The 13,978-nt window shown below is 54.6% G+C and overlaps 4 protein-coding genes across 4 annotated transcripts; 3 read left to right on the top strand and 1 right to left on the bottom strand.

The window, feature by feature from the left end:
- Window positions 1-269: 269 nt before the first annotated feature.
- Window positions 270-1,529, top strand: CTHT_0045020 (3-ketoacyl-CoA thiolase-like protein; the record flags this gene model as incomplete). The annotated part of the gene is made up of 1 exon (XM_006694827.1): window positions 270-1,529. One exon carries the CDS (start codon window positions 270-272, stop codon window positions 1,527-1,529), a length of 1,260 nt encoding a protein of 419 aa, XP_006694890.1.
- A 3,435-nt stretch (window positions 1,530-4,964) lies between these two features.
- On the top strand, window positions 4,965-7,549 carry CTHT_0045010 (uncharacterized protein; the record flags this gene model as incomplete). Its single annotated transcript, XM_006694826.1, has 3 exons — window positions 4,965-5,339; window positions 5,402-5,770; window positions 5,849-7,549. The coding sequence occupies 3 exons, from the start codon at window positions 4,965-4,967 to the stop codon at window positions 7,547-7,549; spliced, it is 2,445 nt and encodes an 814-aa protein (XP_006694889.1).
- Window positions 7,550-8,315: 766 nt separating this feature from the next.
- Window positions 8,316-9,333, top strand: CTHT_0045000 (60S ribosomal protein eL13; the record flags this gene model as incomplete). The annotated part of the gene is made up of 6 exons (XM_006694825.1): window positions 8,316-8,318; window positions 8,403-8,436; window positions 8,513-8,559; window positions 8,636-8,733; window positions 8,801-8,861; window positions 8,935-9,333. The coding sequence occupies 6 exons, from the start codon at window positions 8,316-8,318 to the stop codon at window positions 9,331-9,333; spliced, it is 642 nt and encodes a 213-aa protein (XP_006694888.1).
- Window positions 9,334-9,687: 354 nt separating this feature from the next.
- Window positions 9,688-13,932, bottom strand: CTHT_0044990 (uncharacterized protein; the record flags this gene model as incomplete). Its single annotated transcript, XM_006694824.1, has 7 exons — window positions 9,688-11,294; window positions 11,348-11,494; window positions 11,546-11,668; window positions 11,755-11,895; window positions 11,954-12,106; window positions 12,625-12,952; window positions 13,012-13,932. 7 exons carry the CDS (start codon window positions 13,930-13,932, stop codon window positions 9,688-9,690), a joined length of 3,420 nt encoding a protein of 1,139 aa, XP_006694887.1.
- Window positions 13,933-13,978: the final 46 nt, after the last annotated feature.

Here is a 13,978-nt window from a genome sequence, read left to right as displayed (position 1 = left end):
AGTTTTCTTCTTTGACTCTTGTTTGTTTCTTTTGAGATTCTTCATTTTGAAGCCATTCGAGATACCCCCTGAGGCGTTGTGGGTGTTTTAATCGAGGGGTTGGCCCTTTTTGTTGTGCACTTGAGATTCGAGCGGGAACCGCATCAACTGCCGAAGTCTACGGTCTACTACGTCCAGCACATACACATACAAAACACCATTCTGCCCTCGACAGGCACGTTACACAAACCCAGCCTACCTTCTAACCACCTCCTCACAACATCATCACAATGAGCGCCCTCCCGAGAGGCATCAAGGCCGTACTGGCCAAGGCCCCGACCGACGTGGTCATCGTGTCCTCTCTCCGCACGCCCATCTGCCGCTCCTACAAGGGCCAGCTGAAGGACGCCTTTCCCGAGGAGCTCCTCTCCGTCGTCCTGCGCGCCACCCTCGACAAGCACCCGCAGCTCGACCCGGCCAAGATCGACGACATCGCCGTCGGCGTCGTGCTCAACGAGCTGGGCGGGTCCAAGGCCGCCCGCATGGCCATAAACCACATCGGCTTCCCCAACTCGACGTCGCTATATACCGCCAACCGCGCATGCGCGTCGTCGTTACAGGCCATTACCCTCGTAGCCGCGCAGATCAAGACCGAGATGATCGACGTCGGCATTGGTGCGGGAATGGAGTCCATGACGCGCAACTACGGCACCCGCGCCATCCCCGTCGACGTCTGGCCTGAGCTGAAGCAGTCGCCTAACCAGGACGCTCTGGACTGCCTTATGCCGATGGGCCTGACGTCGGAGAACGTTGCCGAGCGGTACGGCGTGTCCCGCGCGGACCAAGACGCTTTTGCGGTCGAGTCCCATAAGCGGGCTGCCCGCGCCCGCGACAACGGTTGGTTCGACACCGAGATCGTCCCCGTCACGACCCGCTTTCAGGAGGTTGACAAGGAGGGCAAGCCCGTCGGCGACCCCAAGACCATCACTGTCACCGCTGACGACGGTATTCGGGCCAATGCTTCTCTGGAATCCCTCGCCAAGCTCAAACCCGCCTTCAAGCCCACAGGCGCAAGCACAGCCGGTAACTCGAGCCAAGTCTCCGACGGCGCAGCCGCCACTTTGCTCATGCGCCGCAGCACGGCGGCGCAACTCGGCCTAACAGATAGCATCATCGGCAAGTTTGTCGGTTCTGCGGTAGTCGGCTGCAAGCCTGACGAGATGGGCATCGGACCTGCCCTCGCGATCCCCAAGGTGCTGAACCAGTTCGGGTTGAGCACGAATGACGTGCAGCGGTGGGAGATCAACGAGGCGTTTGCTAGCCAAGCGATCTACTGCGTGCGGGAGCTGGGGCTGGAGAAGGCGTGGGAGGAGGGCAAGGTGAATCCGGATGGTGGTGCGATTGCGCTGGGACACCCGCTGGGTGCGACGGGTGCCAGGATGGTGGCTACGCTGATGCATGGGCTGGGGAGGACGGGGGGTGAGGTTGGTGTTGTGAGCATGTGCATTGGTACGGGGATGGGTATGGCTGGTGTCTTTGTTAGGGAGTAAGGGATGTGTAGGATTGAGTGTCGATCGATTTCGGTTTCTTATGTAAATATTTGGTCAGAGATGGTAGGAATGGGTATGGGTTTCCTGTCTACCTAAGTCGTTATGGCGAGTTGGATGATTCGTGATCTGCATGTATAGACGTCATCGAATGAGGGGCACTCACATCGACGACGCCGTACGACATCTCCGAGATGGTCATTCTGTGTGGCACTCCGATGATTGATCCGGAGATGCCGAGAGTTCCTCATCCTCCGAGACTCAGACACCCATCCCACATCTGAAGCAGTCGTATGACGACAGGAGAGTCATTGTACAGTGGGTAAATTGGTCGTATTGACGGTCACTACCGATCACTAAGGCAAACTTTGCAATTTACCACAGTGGTCGTCGGTCGTCCTTGTTCCCGCAAGACTTCCCAGGGAACCATGCACAGATTCATGCTTCCTTGGTTTCCTTTCCACCCTCTCGAAGACCCGAGTATCAATGAGTGAACCATTACATGTACGACGAAAAAAAAAAGCAGCGAAAATTCCTCCCACGCCAGATGTGATGATACTCATACCATAAAAAACGCCGCCGCCGTTTCCGAAATGGTTGTTCATGATACCTCCCGCCCAGTTCCAGTCCGTTCTTGTGAATAGAATACAACACCGTAAAAGGGAAACCCAGTAAAACAATTACGAGGGAAAAAAAAAATTCTGATATGTGCTGTTGTAATTCGTGAACTTGCAAGGGCTTGACCGACCTCATTAATAGAGGAAGAAATTCAGCTCATAGCTGCTCAGCGGACGATTGGTTTTGCATTCGCACGTCGAACAGAAAAGAGTGAAACTTGTCGAGTCGAAATGAACTGCCGGTAGGTAGATGAGAGTTTACTCCCTCCAACATGAATCATCTTGCTTTCTCAAGGCCGCACGATGCCCAAAGAGTCGCGCATCGTTGGCTTTGTCGGTCGAGTCAAAGCCGTGCAAGTTTCTTCGAGTCACAGAGCACACAGACTCTCGGGGGTTGACTTAGATGCAGTCGGTGCACTGCTTATGGCGGCAGAACGCGCAGCTGGTGCTGATGACCAGCATGGCACCGCAGTGGCAGCAGCGAGGCTGGTAGGCCGGCATTCTGGTTGATGAGTGTCTTTACTTGTGATGGCTGTTGGAAGCAGGTTGTAGCAGTGAGAGTGGAGGTCGTCGACTTCGCGACGGGCTTGTTGTTACGCGGGGTAGTGTGGAAGAAGAGCGATGGGAGAAAGGTTGCAGTGGTCCTCTCTGGAATGATGGGTTGTGTGGACAAAGAGGAAGGGTCGGTGGACAGCTTGATTCTACGCACTGGCAAACTGTGGGAAGAGAAACAAAAAAAAAAACCGGCAGGAGCTGGGAATGAAGGGACTTTATAGGCCCATCGAAGTGCAACACATTACACGATGCCATTTACATCTTGGCTGTCGGTCACTCTGCACAACCCGCTCGCACTTGCACCTACACAGCAGTATGCACTCATGTCGGGCGTCAGTGGCGACGTCTGATCTCGAGCTCAGACATGGGTCTTAGACGACGAAACCGATGCTTTTTCGTCTTGTCATCCTCTCCCAGCGCCCCTTCACAAAAGGCGATTCGCCAATCTCTCTCCATCTCGTCCCGATCGCGCGGGATGAGATGTGTGAGAGGTCCGAGTCAGTTTGACCTAGTAAGACCAGATGAAGGCCAGAGCTTCGCACAGTGTCACACAAGCAAGCTTGTGAGCTGGGCGCACGGTTGCCCCTTTCCTATCGCGCGTCATCCATTGGCTGAAACTTCAAGATGCCCTTGACGTCTCCAATGAGAGCGTTTCTCGTGAGGTTTACGCATTTGCTAAGATTTGCCTTCTGGCGCGGGCAGCACATTCCCGGTATGAGTACCCGCATGACTGCTCCTGGCACTTCACGTGGTGCTTTCACGGTTGGGAGGTCTGTCGCGCAGTAAAATGTGGGGGTCACACTGGAATCTTCCGGGGAAAAAGTGGGGAGATGGGGCAGCGGTGGGTCTATGATCGGTTGCTTGCAGCACCACTGGAGGTCCCTGCAGCCCGTTGGACGTTGGCCTTTTCGCGGACATGGCGTTCGAGGGCAGCCCGCGAACGCATTCTTCGAAAACGGAAAGAGCCTTGTCCTCCGCCTAAGCCGAGAGGGAGCGGCTCGCAATTTAAAATCTTGCACCTTATATCCGATGGCTTCGGATCGCGGGCAAGCACCGTCTAGCTTGTTGATCGCGCGATGCCTCTGTCCCCGAGACTTGGATGCCTCCAGGTCTGCCTGCCATCCTTTAGACCCTCTTTTCCTCTGCCGTTAGGTCCTTCCGGGCGGACAAGGTTGTCTGCTGTTAGCCATGGAGCCGATGAAAGGGCTCATCAAGGCGAAAGATCCTATCAAGACCCCCGTCCGAGAGGCATCCTGCGAGCTCTGTACGCCCATTCCAAGGCTGCATAGCGATGCGCCTTTTTCTTGACATGGTCGTGATCTTGGGTCTTCCGCGGCGATGAAGCGGTCTGAGTCGTGGCGTTCATCGGAGATCAGACCAAGAGAGAAAATGGCATGGAGGTTGTATATGGCGGAGAAAGGATTAACATATCAGCCGTAGGGTAGGTTTGACTTCATCGCAGGAAGATGGTTTTGACTCCGGTTTTTGAGCCAGATCCTCAGCCCTATGCAGAGCCTCGTGGATAATAATAGTAACTACGCTGCGGATGCAGAAGGATCCAACGCATTGGATCGACCTCATCCACCTCAACTGGCAGTCTCTGCGCAGCCCTTAGGCTTTTGACGTTGGTTCATCAAGACCTCCTAGATTGACGTCTGGCTGAGGGTCTTGTCCCCCATCTTACTGGTCGCATCTGCGTCGTACCGACGAGGCTGTGTGCCGAGCTAAACTTTGCTCGAGCGGCTGCCAGTAACGGCCGAGACAAGCCACTCGGCATCTGATTGGTCAGCATGTCGCAGAGAATGCCTTTGAAAACGCCTGGTTCGAGCAACTCCGACGGCGATCCTAAGGGTCGCTGAGGTGATCTCACAAGACAGTTCGTAGCCTGTCTGCTTACCCCTAAATGAGAGAGACCAAGGTCTTCGGGGAGGCAAAGAACCATATACACATCGTCATGGGTGTCGTGACTATTTTACTCAATTGATTGGCAACGCACCCTTGGACAAATCTTCGCATCGCCGCAGGTTAAGGGACTCAGGGGTGCGCCTGATCAGTAATTGCTAATCACTTATACGCCCTATAAGTCACCTGTTGTGCCAATTTGTTCATATACACCAGAATCCTCATCGTCATGGCCTACTTCAAGATCAAGTTTCCATGGTTTAAGTCTTCTAGAACTAAGGAACAAAGCAACAGCGACTCTTCTAAGCATCAGCATCAGAAAGACACCAGTTCCTTTAAAGAATTTAACGAAAAACACTCAGAAATGGTCCTCGGCTTCGGCAGCAAGAAACCCAAGAATCTTCCTCCTGAGACACTTCCTGAACGTCCAAAGGAGAACATCTCGGTCCAAATCCATCCTCTTCCGACCGAAGATGGATTGATCGTAAAGATCCAGCCGCCCAAAGAGCCGGCTGCTGGCAGTACTCCATCTGCTGCAACACCCTGCGACTTGGTTTTGTGTATCGATGTGTCAGGCAGCATGTACGACGAAGCTCCTGCCCCGGCTACACAAACTGGGATCGTAGAAGACCTGGGCTTGTCGATTTTGGACTTGGTCAAGCATGCTTCCAGGACCATTATCGAAACGCTCGATGGAAAGGATCGATTGGGCATCGTGACATTTGCTTCTCAGAGCAAGGTATGAGCACTCTTTCTCAACGTTAATGTTACGGATATGATTTATACCGTCAAATTCTGCAGGTTCTCCAACCCCTTACACACATGACGCCGGAGAACAAGAGTGCCACGCTCAAGAAGATCAAGGAGATGGTCCCACTAGACATGACGAACCTGTGGCATGGGCTTCGCGACAGTCTCAACCTGTTCAGGGATGAAGAGGGAAAGCCGAAACACAGCGGTAGGTTGCCAGTGGTTCTTGTCCTCACCGACGGTCAACCGAACCACATGTGTCCTCCTCAGGGGTACATCCCGAAGCTGCAATCTATGGGAGCTCTCCCCGCAACTATCCATACGTTTGGGTTTGGTTATTACCTTCGATCTGGGCTGTTGAAGTCCCTGGCCGAATTTGGTGGCGGTAACTACTCTTTTATTCCCGATGCGGGCATGATTGTAAGCACCATCCCCCATGAATAACTGTAAATTTTTGATCTTTTCTCTCCCGTCGCACGTAGTATTAACAGCGAAAAGGGCACCGCATTCATCCACGCCGTAGCCAATCTCCAATCAACCGTCGCCAACAACGCCAAGTTGCATATAACCTACCCAACCTATTTGCAACTGGAGGAGACGACGGGCGAAGCAGTCGACAAGCAGCCGCCGGTTACACTCGGCGGTGACGTCCCCGATTGCTTGTCTCAGCTGACCATCAGCCTGGGCAACATCCAGTACGGCCAATCGAAAGATATCTACCTGCGCTACGGCGGCGAAGCCCAGGGCGCAGCCTTACTGCACAAGCATGCTGAGGCGACCGGCCAGGCTCCCATTGTGACCGTAGAGCTGCAGTGGCAGCAGTTCACTTCGACCATCTTCTCGGAGTCTACGCAGAAAAACATTCTAGAAAAACACACCTTGTCGCTGGAGCCGAACGAGATCGCTTACCATATATCCCGGTCGGCGCTCATCAGCTTCCTCGGGTCTCTGTTCCCGCTCAATGCCGAGCTGGAGCATAATCCCTTAGGGTTTTCGCTCGAAGGAGCCGACGATCAGGCCCAGAAGGTCCGCGATATCGCGGCTTTCCTGCGCAAGACCGCCGTCTATCCCCCTACCAAGAGCATAGACAACACCTCAGATTCAACTGAATTGACCCTTAGCCCCCTCTGCAAACCCCTCTTCCTCGACCTTCTCGGTCCCATCCCTGCCCCTGAGCAAACTCAATCCCCCATTTCGCTAGACGACTTCATCTCCGGCCCCTCGTCGTCCTGGACCGGCCAGATAGCCCTGGCCATCACCCGCAAAGAGTACCACTCCCGCTGGGGCATCCATTACCTCCCATCTCTTGCGAGTGCCTACGCGCGACAGGTGTGCAACACATTCAAGGACTTTGGCCCCCAAGCCTTTGGCAGCGAGAGCCCCCTGTTCAAGGCGTGTCGGGATAGGTTGGGTCAGATCTTTGACTCGCTCCCGCCGCCGGAAGGTAGCAGGCCGCGGACGGCAGATCCCGACGGTATCACGAGCGGGATTGCGAGTATGAGCATTTATAACAATCCTTGTGCTGGGTGCTTTGCAGGGCTGGCGAGGGTGGCGGTTGTGGTGCGTCCGGCGGGAGGGAAGTGTCGTGGTAATGAGGTTGGTGTCGAATGGGAGAGGAAATGGGTTAGGATTGGGAGGTTGAGGGCTGGTATGTGGGTGTTGACTCCTAGGGGGCCTAGGAGGGTGGTTGCTGTGGTGAGGTTCCAGTTGAGAAGGGAGATTATGTGTTTGGTTGGGGGATCGAAGGGTCAGGGTGGAAGTAGTCTCAGTGGGTTGATGATTACACCGTGGCATCCCATCATGGTGAGACGTGGTGATGGGTATCGGTGGGTGTTCCCTAAGGATGTCTCAACCAGGCCGGTCAGATACACAGGGCCTGTGTGCTCGGTGCTGTTGGAAAGGGATTCGGATCCAAATGCTCATGCCATCCTGGTTGACGGCGTTTGGGGCGTGACTCTGGGCCATGGCCTGAAGAAGGGGGATAAGAGGATGGACGTGCGGATACATGAGTTCTTCGGTGACTACGACAAGGTGCAGAGGGCGTTGTCGAGGCTGTCTAGGAAGGGCAGCGGCGTGGTACCTGCGGGGGGGGTTTCCCGTAATCCTCGAACGGGCTTGATCAATGGGTTTGTGGGAGAACAAATTGATATGAGGAAAATGGATTCTTTGAGACTAAGGAAAGGGTCTACCACGAGTTGATATTGGATTTGGATATCTTGGTTAGGATAATTGGTTGTTCATTATCGGTTTCTGCGAGGTTGTTAAAGACATTGAGGCTTAGAACTTTGGAACTGTAAGACTGTCTCTGAGGTGAGGTTGCACCAGAGGCATCTGGAATGCCAATAATGTGAGTAATTGACTGAACAGAAGACGAGATCGATGATATGTGTGCTCAAGTGTTGTTCAATGGTTGTTCCTGAGACATGACCAATCAAAAAGTCCGATGCTGATTGTGGACCCCGTCTTTTGAAGATGATTGAGAAGAGGGCTTGTTGTGTCGATGAGATCACTTCCAAAATACGGGTCAGGTACAGAACAATTTTTGCATCAAAATGAGGTTTGACATAAAAGGGCCTAAGACTTGTAATCAGTCCCGATAATGTGAGACCCAGCCGTCGATACACGTGCTCAAGTAGCTGGGCTCCTAGCGAGATGAATTTGCCAAGCGCATCAGAGACCTTTGGTGTTCCTGACATCCTTAAGGTACAGTGTGTGCAGTCCGACAGCGGGAACGACAGCTGCCGCCAACTGGCTAGTTCCAAGAACCCTGCAGGGTTCTTGGACCCCACCATACTGACAGTGACGAATCAGCGTTCCCCACTGCCCTCATAGGGTTTCCAAGCCCTGCCAAAAATTTGGCGCGAGCTCCTCCTGCCGAGCGACCTCCAAATTGCTTCCGCTTCACGACCGGTGATTCTTTTCGACAACCAGAGGGACCAGAGGGGCTTGATCCACAACCGGCACAATGGTGAGTCGCACATTGCTCGAAACGCTGGCGATGCGATTGTTGCTGTTGTAAAGGCGTTGATTCTGACAAGATTTCGGAATACAGGCGATCAAGCATAACCAGCAGATTCCGAACAACCGTGAGCAGCGCCCCTCCGACGAAGAAGAGCGATGAGCCCAAAAGACAACGCAGCAGGACTGACTCGACGTTTTCAGACTTCCGCAAGCACTGGCAGCGGCGTGTGCGGTGCCACTTCGACCAGGTCGGTAACTCCGCAAAAACGGCAGCAAGCCGATGAGATTGGGACACATTTTCTGACGTGAGGAAATCGAAAACAGCCCGGCAAGAAGGTCACCCGCCGTCTGGCTCGTCGTGCGAAGGCTGCTGCCCTCGCCCCCCGCCCTGTCGACAAGCTCCGCCCGATTGTCCGCTGCCCGTTAGTCAGCCCCGATTTTTTTTTTTTTTAGATTGAGACGGAGAAGAGGAGTCTAATTGCAGTGTAGCACCGTCAAGTACAACCGCCGGACACGTCTGGGCCGCGGCTTCACTCTTGAGGAGCTGAAGGTACGATATTGTTTTCCGCGGCTCTTGGAGCCTGTTATCTCGAAGGAAAGGCCAGTTCTGACCAGTTTCATAGGCTGCTGGCATTCCCCGTCTCCTTGCCCCCACCATCGGCATTGCTGTCGACCACCGCCGCAAGAACCTCTCTGAGGAGAGCCTCGCTGCCAATGTCCAGCGCCTGAAGGACTACAAGGCCCGCCTCATCCTCTTCCCCCGCAAGTCCAACAAGCCCAAGAAGGCCGATACCCCCAAGGACCAGCAGACCGCCGAGACCACTACCAGCCTGCGCACTTCCTTCGGCGTCGAGCAGCCCCTTGCCCCCGGCTTCACCGAGATCTCCAAGAGCGAGATCCCCGCCGGTATCGAGGGCGGTGCCTACCGCGCTTTGCGGAAGGCGCGGTCGGACGCCCGTCTGGTTGGTGTCCGGGAGAAGCGTGCGAAGGAGAAGGCCGAGGCCGAGGCCAACAAGAAATAAACGGTTTAGTTGGGTCGTCGGGTTGGTGGCGTCGGATCGGTGCGGGTGTTCGTTTGGCTGGTCTGGTCTGGTCTGCTTTCTGCTTTTCCTGGTTGCCTGGGCGAGGAACATGGTTTTCACCTATGGCCGTGTAGTATTCAGGGATTCCCACTCAGAACAGGGCTCAGAACGATTACACGCATCATAGGAATGTGCCGCTAGAGCATTCGCAGATGAATGGACAGGAAAAGGCATGACTGATGGCCACACCGAATTGAGGCGTTGAGGGTAATAATTATGGGTTTATGATTGCATCAAACTGCTGCATTCCAGCTACTGCTGTGCATGCTACGGGGAACATGCATGTCTCTAGAACTAACTCTGTTCTTGGCGATCCTTGACGACAAACTCGCCACCCTTGGTCAGGAGCGTCTCGATCGTCTTTCTGAGAAGGGCCAATTCCTCAGTGAATCTTCTAAACAGCTCCGCCAGCAATACCAACCCGTTCTCCCGGTTCATCCTGACCGCATGTGCCGGCTGCTCTTTCTGAGCCTGCATGTCGATCTGCTGTGGTGAGAGTGACAGCCCATCCATGCCAACCTGAATGACTGACACATCGCCGTCCTTCTCCTCCCTCTTACTATCCTCACCTCGATCTTCACTACCCTGAGCACTCGTATCCCCAAACAAAAACAACCCCTCCAACTTCTTAGCCTCGTCTGCTCCGAGAATAACCTCCGCCAAAGCCAGCCAGCATGTCTTCGCTTCAGCCTTCTCCTTCTCCTGCTTCTTCTTTGCCTTCTCATCCATTTCCACACCCTCCCGCGGCTCACTCGGTGGCAAGAACACCCTCAACGCAACCTTCGCCCCCTCTTCCGAGGATCGGGTCATGAGTGCCAATGTGAAAATCACATCTGCCCTGAGAGCAGGGAAACGTGTTTGCATCAGCGGGTGACGTAGAGCATTTACGATGTGAGCACTATGAGTAGTGTAGAACGCTGCAAGCGGGGATGGCGCGTCTGACGCCCCCCAGTTCCAAGAGGGGTTGAGGACTGGAGAAGTAGTGTTTGTGTTGGGAGAGTGCAGAGCCCGACAAACCGTCGCCACGGCGCGAGACACTTCATGTTTAATTGGGTCTGCGTCGGCCGAGGTTGAGGCGCTAACCAACAAGGCAAGGGTGCTGGGTCCGTTGTTGTTATTGGCCTCTAACGGGGTGCAGAGGAGAGTGACGTTAGAAGGGCAGTTGACCAGCAGCAGGCGAGTGAGTGAGACGGCGGCGAATTGGAGTTGGGGCTGGGTGCGCGTTGAGGACCACAGACGGGGCAAGATTGGATGGACAGGATCGAGGAGGGCTGCGCCGAGCGAAGGTTTGTTGGCTGCCGGGATGGCGAGGTTCTTGGCGAAGTTGAGCGCTGCGTGGGTAAGTTGGATGGGGGACCAGCCGGTGGGCTTGCTAATATCAGTTGGGGATTGGGACGAGGGGATCATGCGGATAAGGATGCCGACCAGAGAGGATTGAACTTTGGGCAGAAGAGCGATGCTCGACTCGTCTGAGCGTGAGAGGTTGCCTAGGACTAGGCATGCTGCTGCTTGGAGGTAGGGAGGTTGAGAGGATTCTAGCCAACTTGCAAGTGTCCTGCCAGGCTGGCTGTCCAATGAGCAGGCGGTTGAGAAATCTGGAAGGGCAGAGAGGTCGGCAAAGACGGTTAGGAAGGCCTCGCCAATTTGTTTGAGTTGGGCAGCGGTGTCTTCGTCAATATCGGAGGTGTCGAAACGGGTGTAAAGCTGGGTGAAGGCTTCTTCAATGAGGATAAGGTTTTGAGAGGAGAGGAAATGGGTTTGGAAGTGCGAGCTGGTGAGATAGGCGAGGGCGGGAGAGCAGATTTCCATGAAGGAGTCCAGGTCGGCGTCGTATCTGTCGCTAGTGGCGAGTTTGAGGAGTTGAGAGGGTGTGTCGGGATAGGCCTTTGAGGGTTCGTGGTCTGGATTGAGGTTAGCCCCTGATATGTGATTGTCTTAAGGCGCTTGGACATACCTTGGTTGCTGAGCAACTCCAAGACCGTCATGATATGCGATAATGAAGGCAAGGGGCCCTCCAGACACCATTCCAGGCGGTCGCCAGATACTATGTCTACCAGAGCCTTGCTCAACCCATATGCCGACATTTGTGACTGAGCCGGGACTGAAAGACGTTATTACATATTCCTGATATAGTCGATACTGGTAAGCTTACGATAGTCGAGGCAATAGTTCAGCGCAGCAATACACGCGAACGGCATCAACGACTCCTCCTTCAGGCACCTGAGAATAAAGGCAGGTAGCTTGCCTGTCTTCTCAATGATGGCACGGTTTGGCTCTGAGTGTCTATTAGTCGTGGTGAACTTTTTGGGGGGAGAGAGGGGGGGGGGAAGTTATAATAGCATGATCACGAGTTATACATACCATTGTCGGCACAACCATTGCCAAGGAAACGGAGGACTTGCTTGTTCAAGGGGTGATCAGGCGCCAAGGGGCCATCGGCTGAAACGACGTCAAGGACGAAGTTAATCAGTCCGGATTCTCCAAGAGCTGACCTCCATGACTCTGAAATAGCAGAAATTAGCCATGTAGCTCCAGGTTAAGTGAGCAGGGGCGGCCATACGGTCTCTTGCAGCGTTGGCGAGCAGCTCGATGATGGAAGCTTGGCCATCTGCAGTGCCTTGTTGGACCGTTTGGAGCACATTTTTGAGCTGATCTGTCCTCCATGACTTCTCATCTTCGCCCTCAGGAACGCTGATCCGGCCATTCAGGAGGTCTGAAATTTTGTCCTTAGTCCACGCCATGGCAGATGTTGTTCATCTGGGTTCTAAATCAACGCTTCAGTCAGCCAACTTCCAACCCAAACATTTGGCAATAAAGAAGAGGGAGTTATTTGTGCGCTCTCCTACTGGGAAACAGAACTTTATGGCAATTCTAATGTTATACAGAAACTCAATATTGGTCTTCACACGAGCCAGAACAGCGAAGTAAGATGTGTACGGCAGGCTTGTGTGAAGGAAGTTCATGGGATGAAGCTGCAGTTGAGTTTGAGTTGCTCAAGCAACAGACCCTTGACCCCGCACTCATAGCCAACCCTGAGTCACATGAACCAAGCCCACAGTTAACCCTGAAATTGAAGAGCCCAACGGACATCAACTCCTGCACATCTAAGTGATCACAATCATCATATACACAGAACAGCGCAGTCAAGTCTACATTATACATGGTACACAGGGTATACACGTCCCAGAACATTGCATCAATGCCCACAGAACAATTTTTACCGACCCATACCATTGTTCTTGCCGGTAATCCATCTCTGCTCGACAGGACCCTCGAGATGCTCGTGGCCGATAATGGGCAGTTCGCGCTTCTTGAGCTCCCGCACGATGACCTTCCAGCGACCCACCATCTGTTCCTCGTCGATAGGGGTGACTCTTCTGGGGAAAACCTTGACGTTAGGTAGCTCGTTGAAGACGCCCTTCTGCTGGACGACTTCGAAGAGTTTCTTGGCCTTAGGCGGGTCGACGAGGTGCCTGAGTAGGGCCTCAATGGTCTTGTAGCCGTGCAACTTGCCATCGGGGATGCGGTGGCCTGTCAGCTGTTGGATGCGCTTGGCGGCCTGTGGGAATCATAATCAGCAGACTGGTTTATCAGAGGCCTGAGATGGTCGATACTCACATAGAACTTGACGACGGGATCCCGCAGCTCCGCCTTCTTCCACTCCTTGCCCCAAGACTCAACCATCTTCTTCGCTGTGCTCGCCCTGAACTTGGGCGTCCACACAACCTCTGTCCGTGGCACCTCAGTGCCCTCCTTCTCAGCCTTGATGGCCTTCGCCACAGCGTCCTTCATCACATCCCGCACGCTGTGCTCGTCCCGGAAATCTTTAATCTTCACAGCTCCATCCTCGCCCGCAACAAGCTCAATCTCCATCATCTTCAGCAGCCAGTCGTTGCCGCCAAAGACGTTGAACACCCTCCTCAGCACCTCCTGGTCGCGCTTATCGTTGCTGCCGTGGAAGTACTTGGCCAGCACAATGGCCTCGATGATTGCTCGCTTCGTGATCGCCTCGAGGTAGGCAGGGTCCGTCATACGCTGGACGGGGCCAAACCGAGGCGCAGCGACAGCAACAGCGCGCGCGGGACCCTCAGGGCCACCCCAATGCATCGGGTCATCCCACCACTTGTCCAGGCCACCGATCTCAACCAACCCGTCGGCCGTCTCTGCCGGTGTGTAGGTGGCGTCGGTGATCTTCTCAGAGATCGGGGCGCTGCGAATGCGGCCGGGGATGACAAGGTCGGTCTGGATCTGAGGCCGAGAGGGATACTCGACATACTCCTCTTCTTGAGCGGCTGCCTGCTCCTGCTGATGCTCGGGGCGGGCAGGCGTCGTGCTGAGGTACCTGCGGGCGGTCTGGGAATGCAATGGGCAAGAGCAGGAGGGGGAATGGTTCGTCGAGGAGAGGAGGGTAGAAATCGTCGCCGGGGTGGCTGCGGCGGGAGTGATGGCGGGGATGCGGAGGGTAGCAGAGGCGGCCGTGGATGACTGGCACACGATGGCCGCCGCGGCGGGGGACCGTAACCTAGGAATACAGCGCATATTGTGCGGGTGGTTACAATTGGCGACTGGACGGGCGGTAGTTACG

The sequence above is a fragment of the Thermochaetoides thermophila genome (assembly GCF_000221225.1).
Source record: "Thermochaetoides thermophila DSM 1495 unplaced genomic scaffold scf7180000011818, whole genome shotgun sequence".
Lineage (NCBI taxonomy): Eukaryota > Fungi > Ascomycota > Sordariomycetes > Sordariales > Chaetomiaceae > Thermochaetoides > Thermochaetoides thermophila.
The sequence above is the reverse complement of the archived record's forward strand: the minus strand, read 5'-3'. Positions and strand labels throughout refer to the sequence as shown.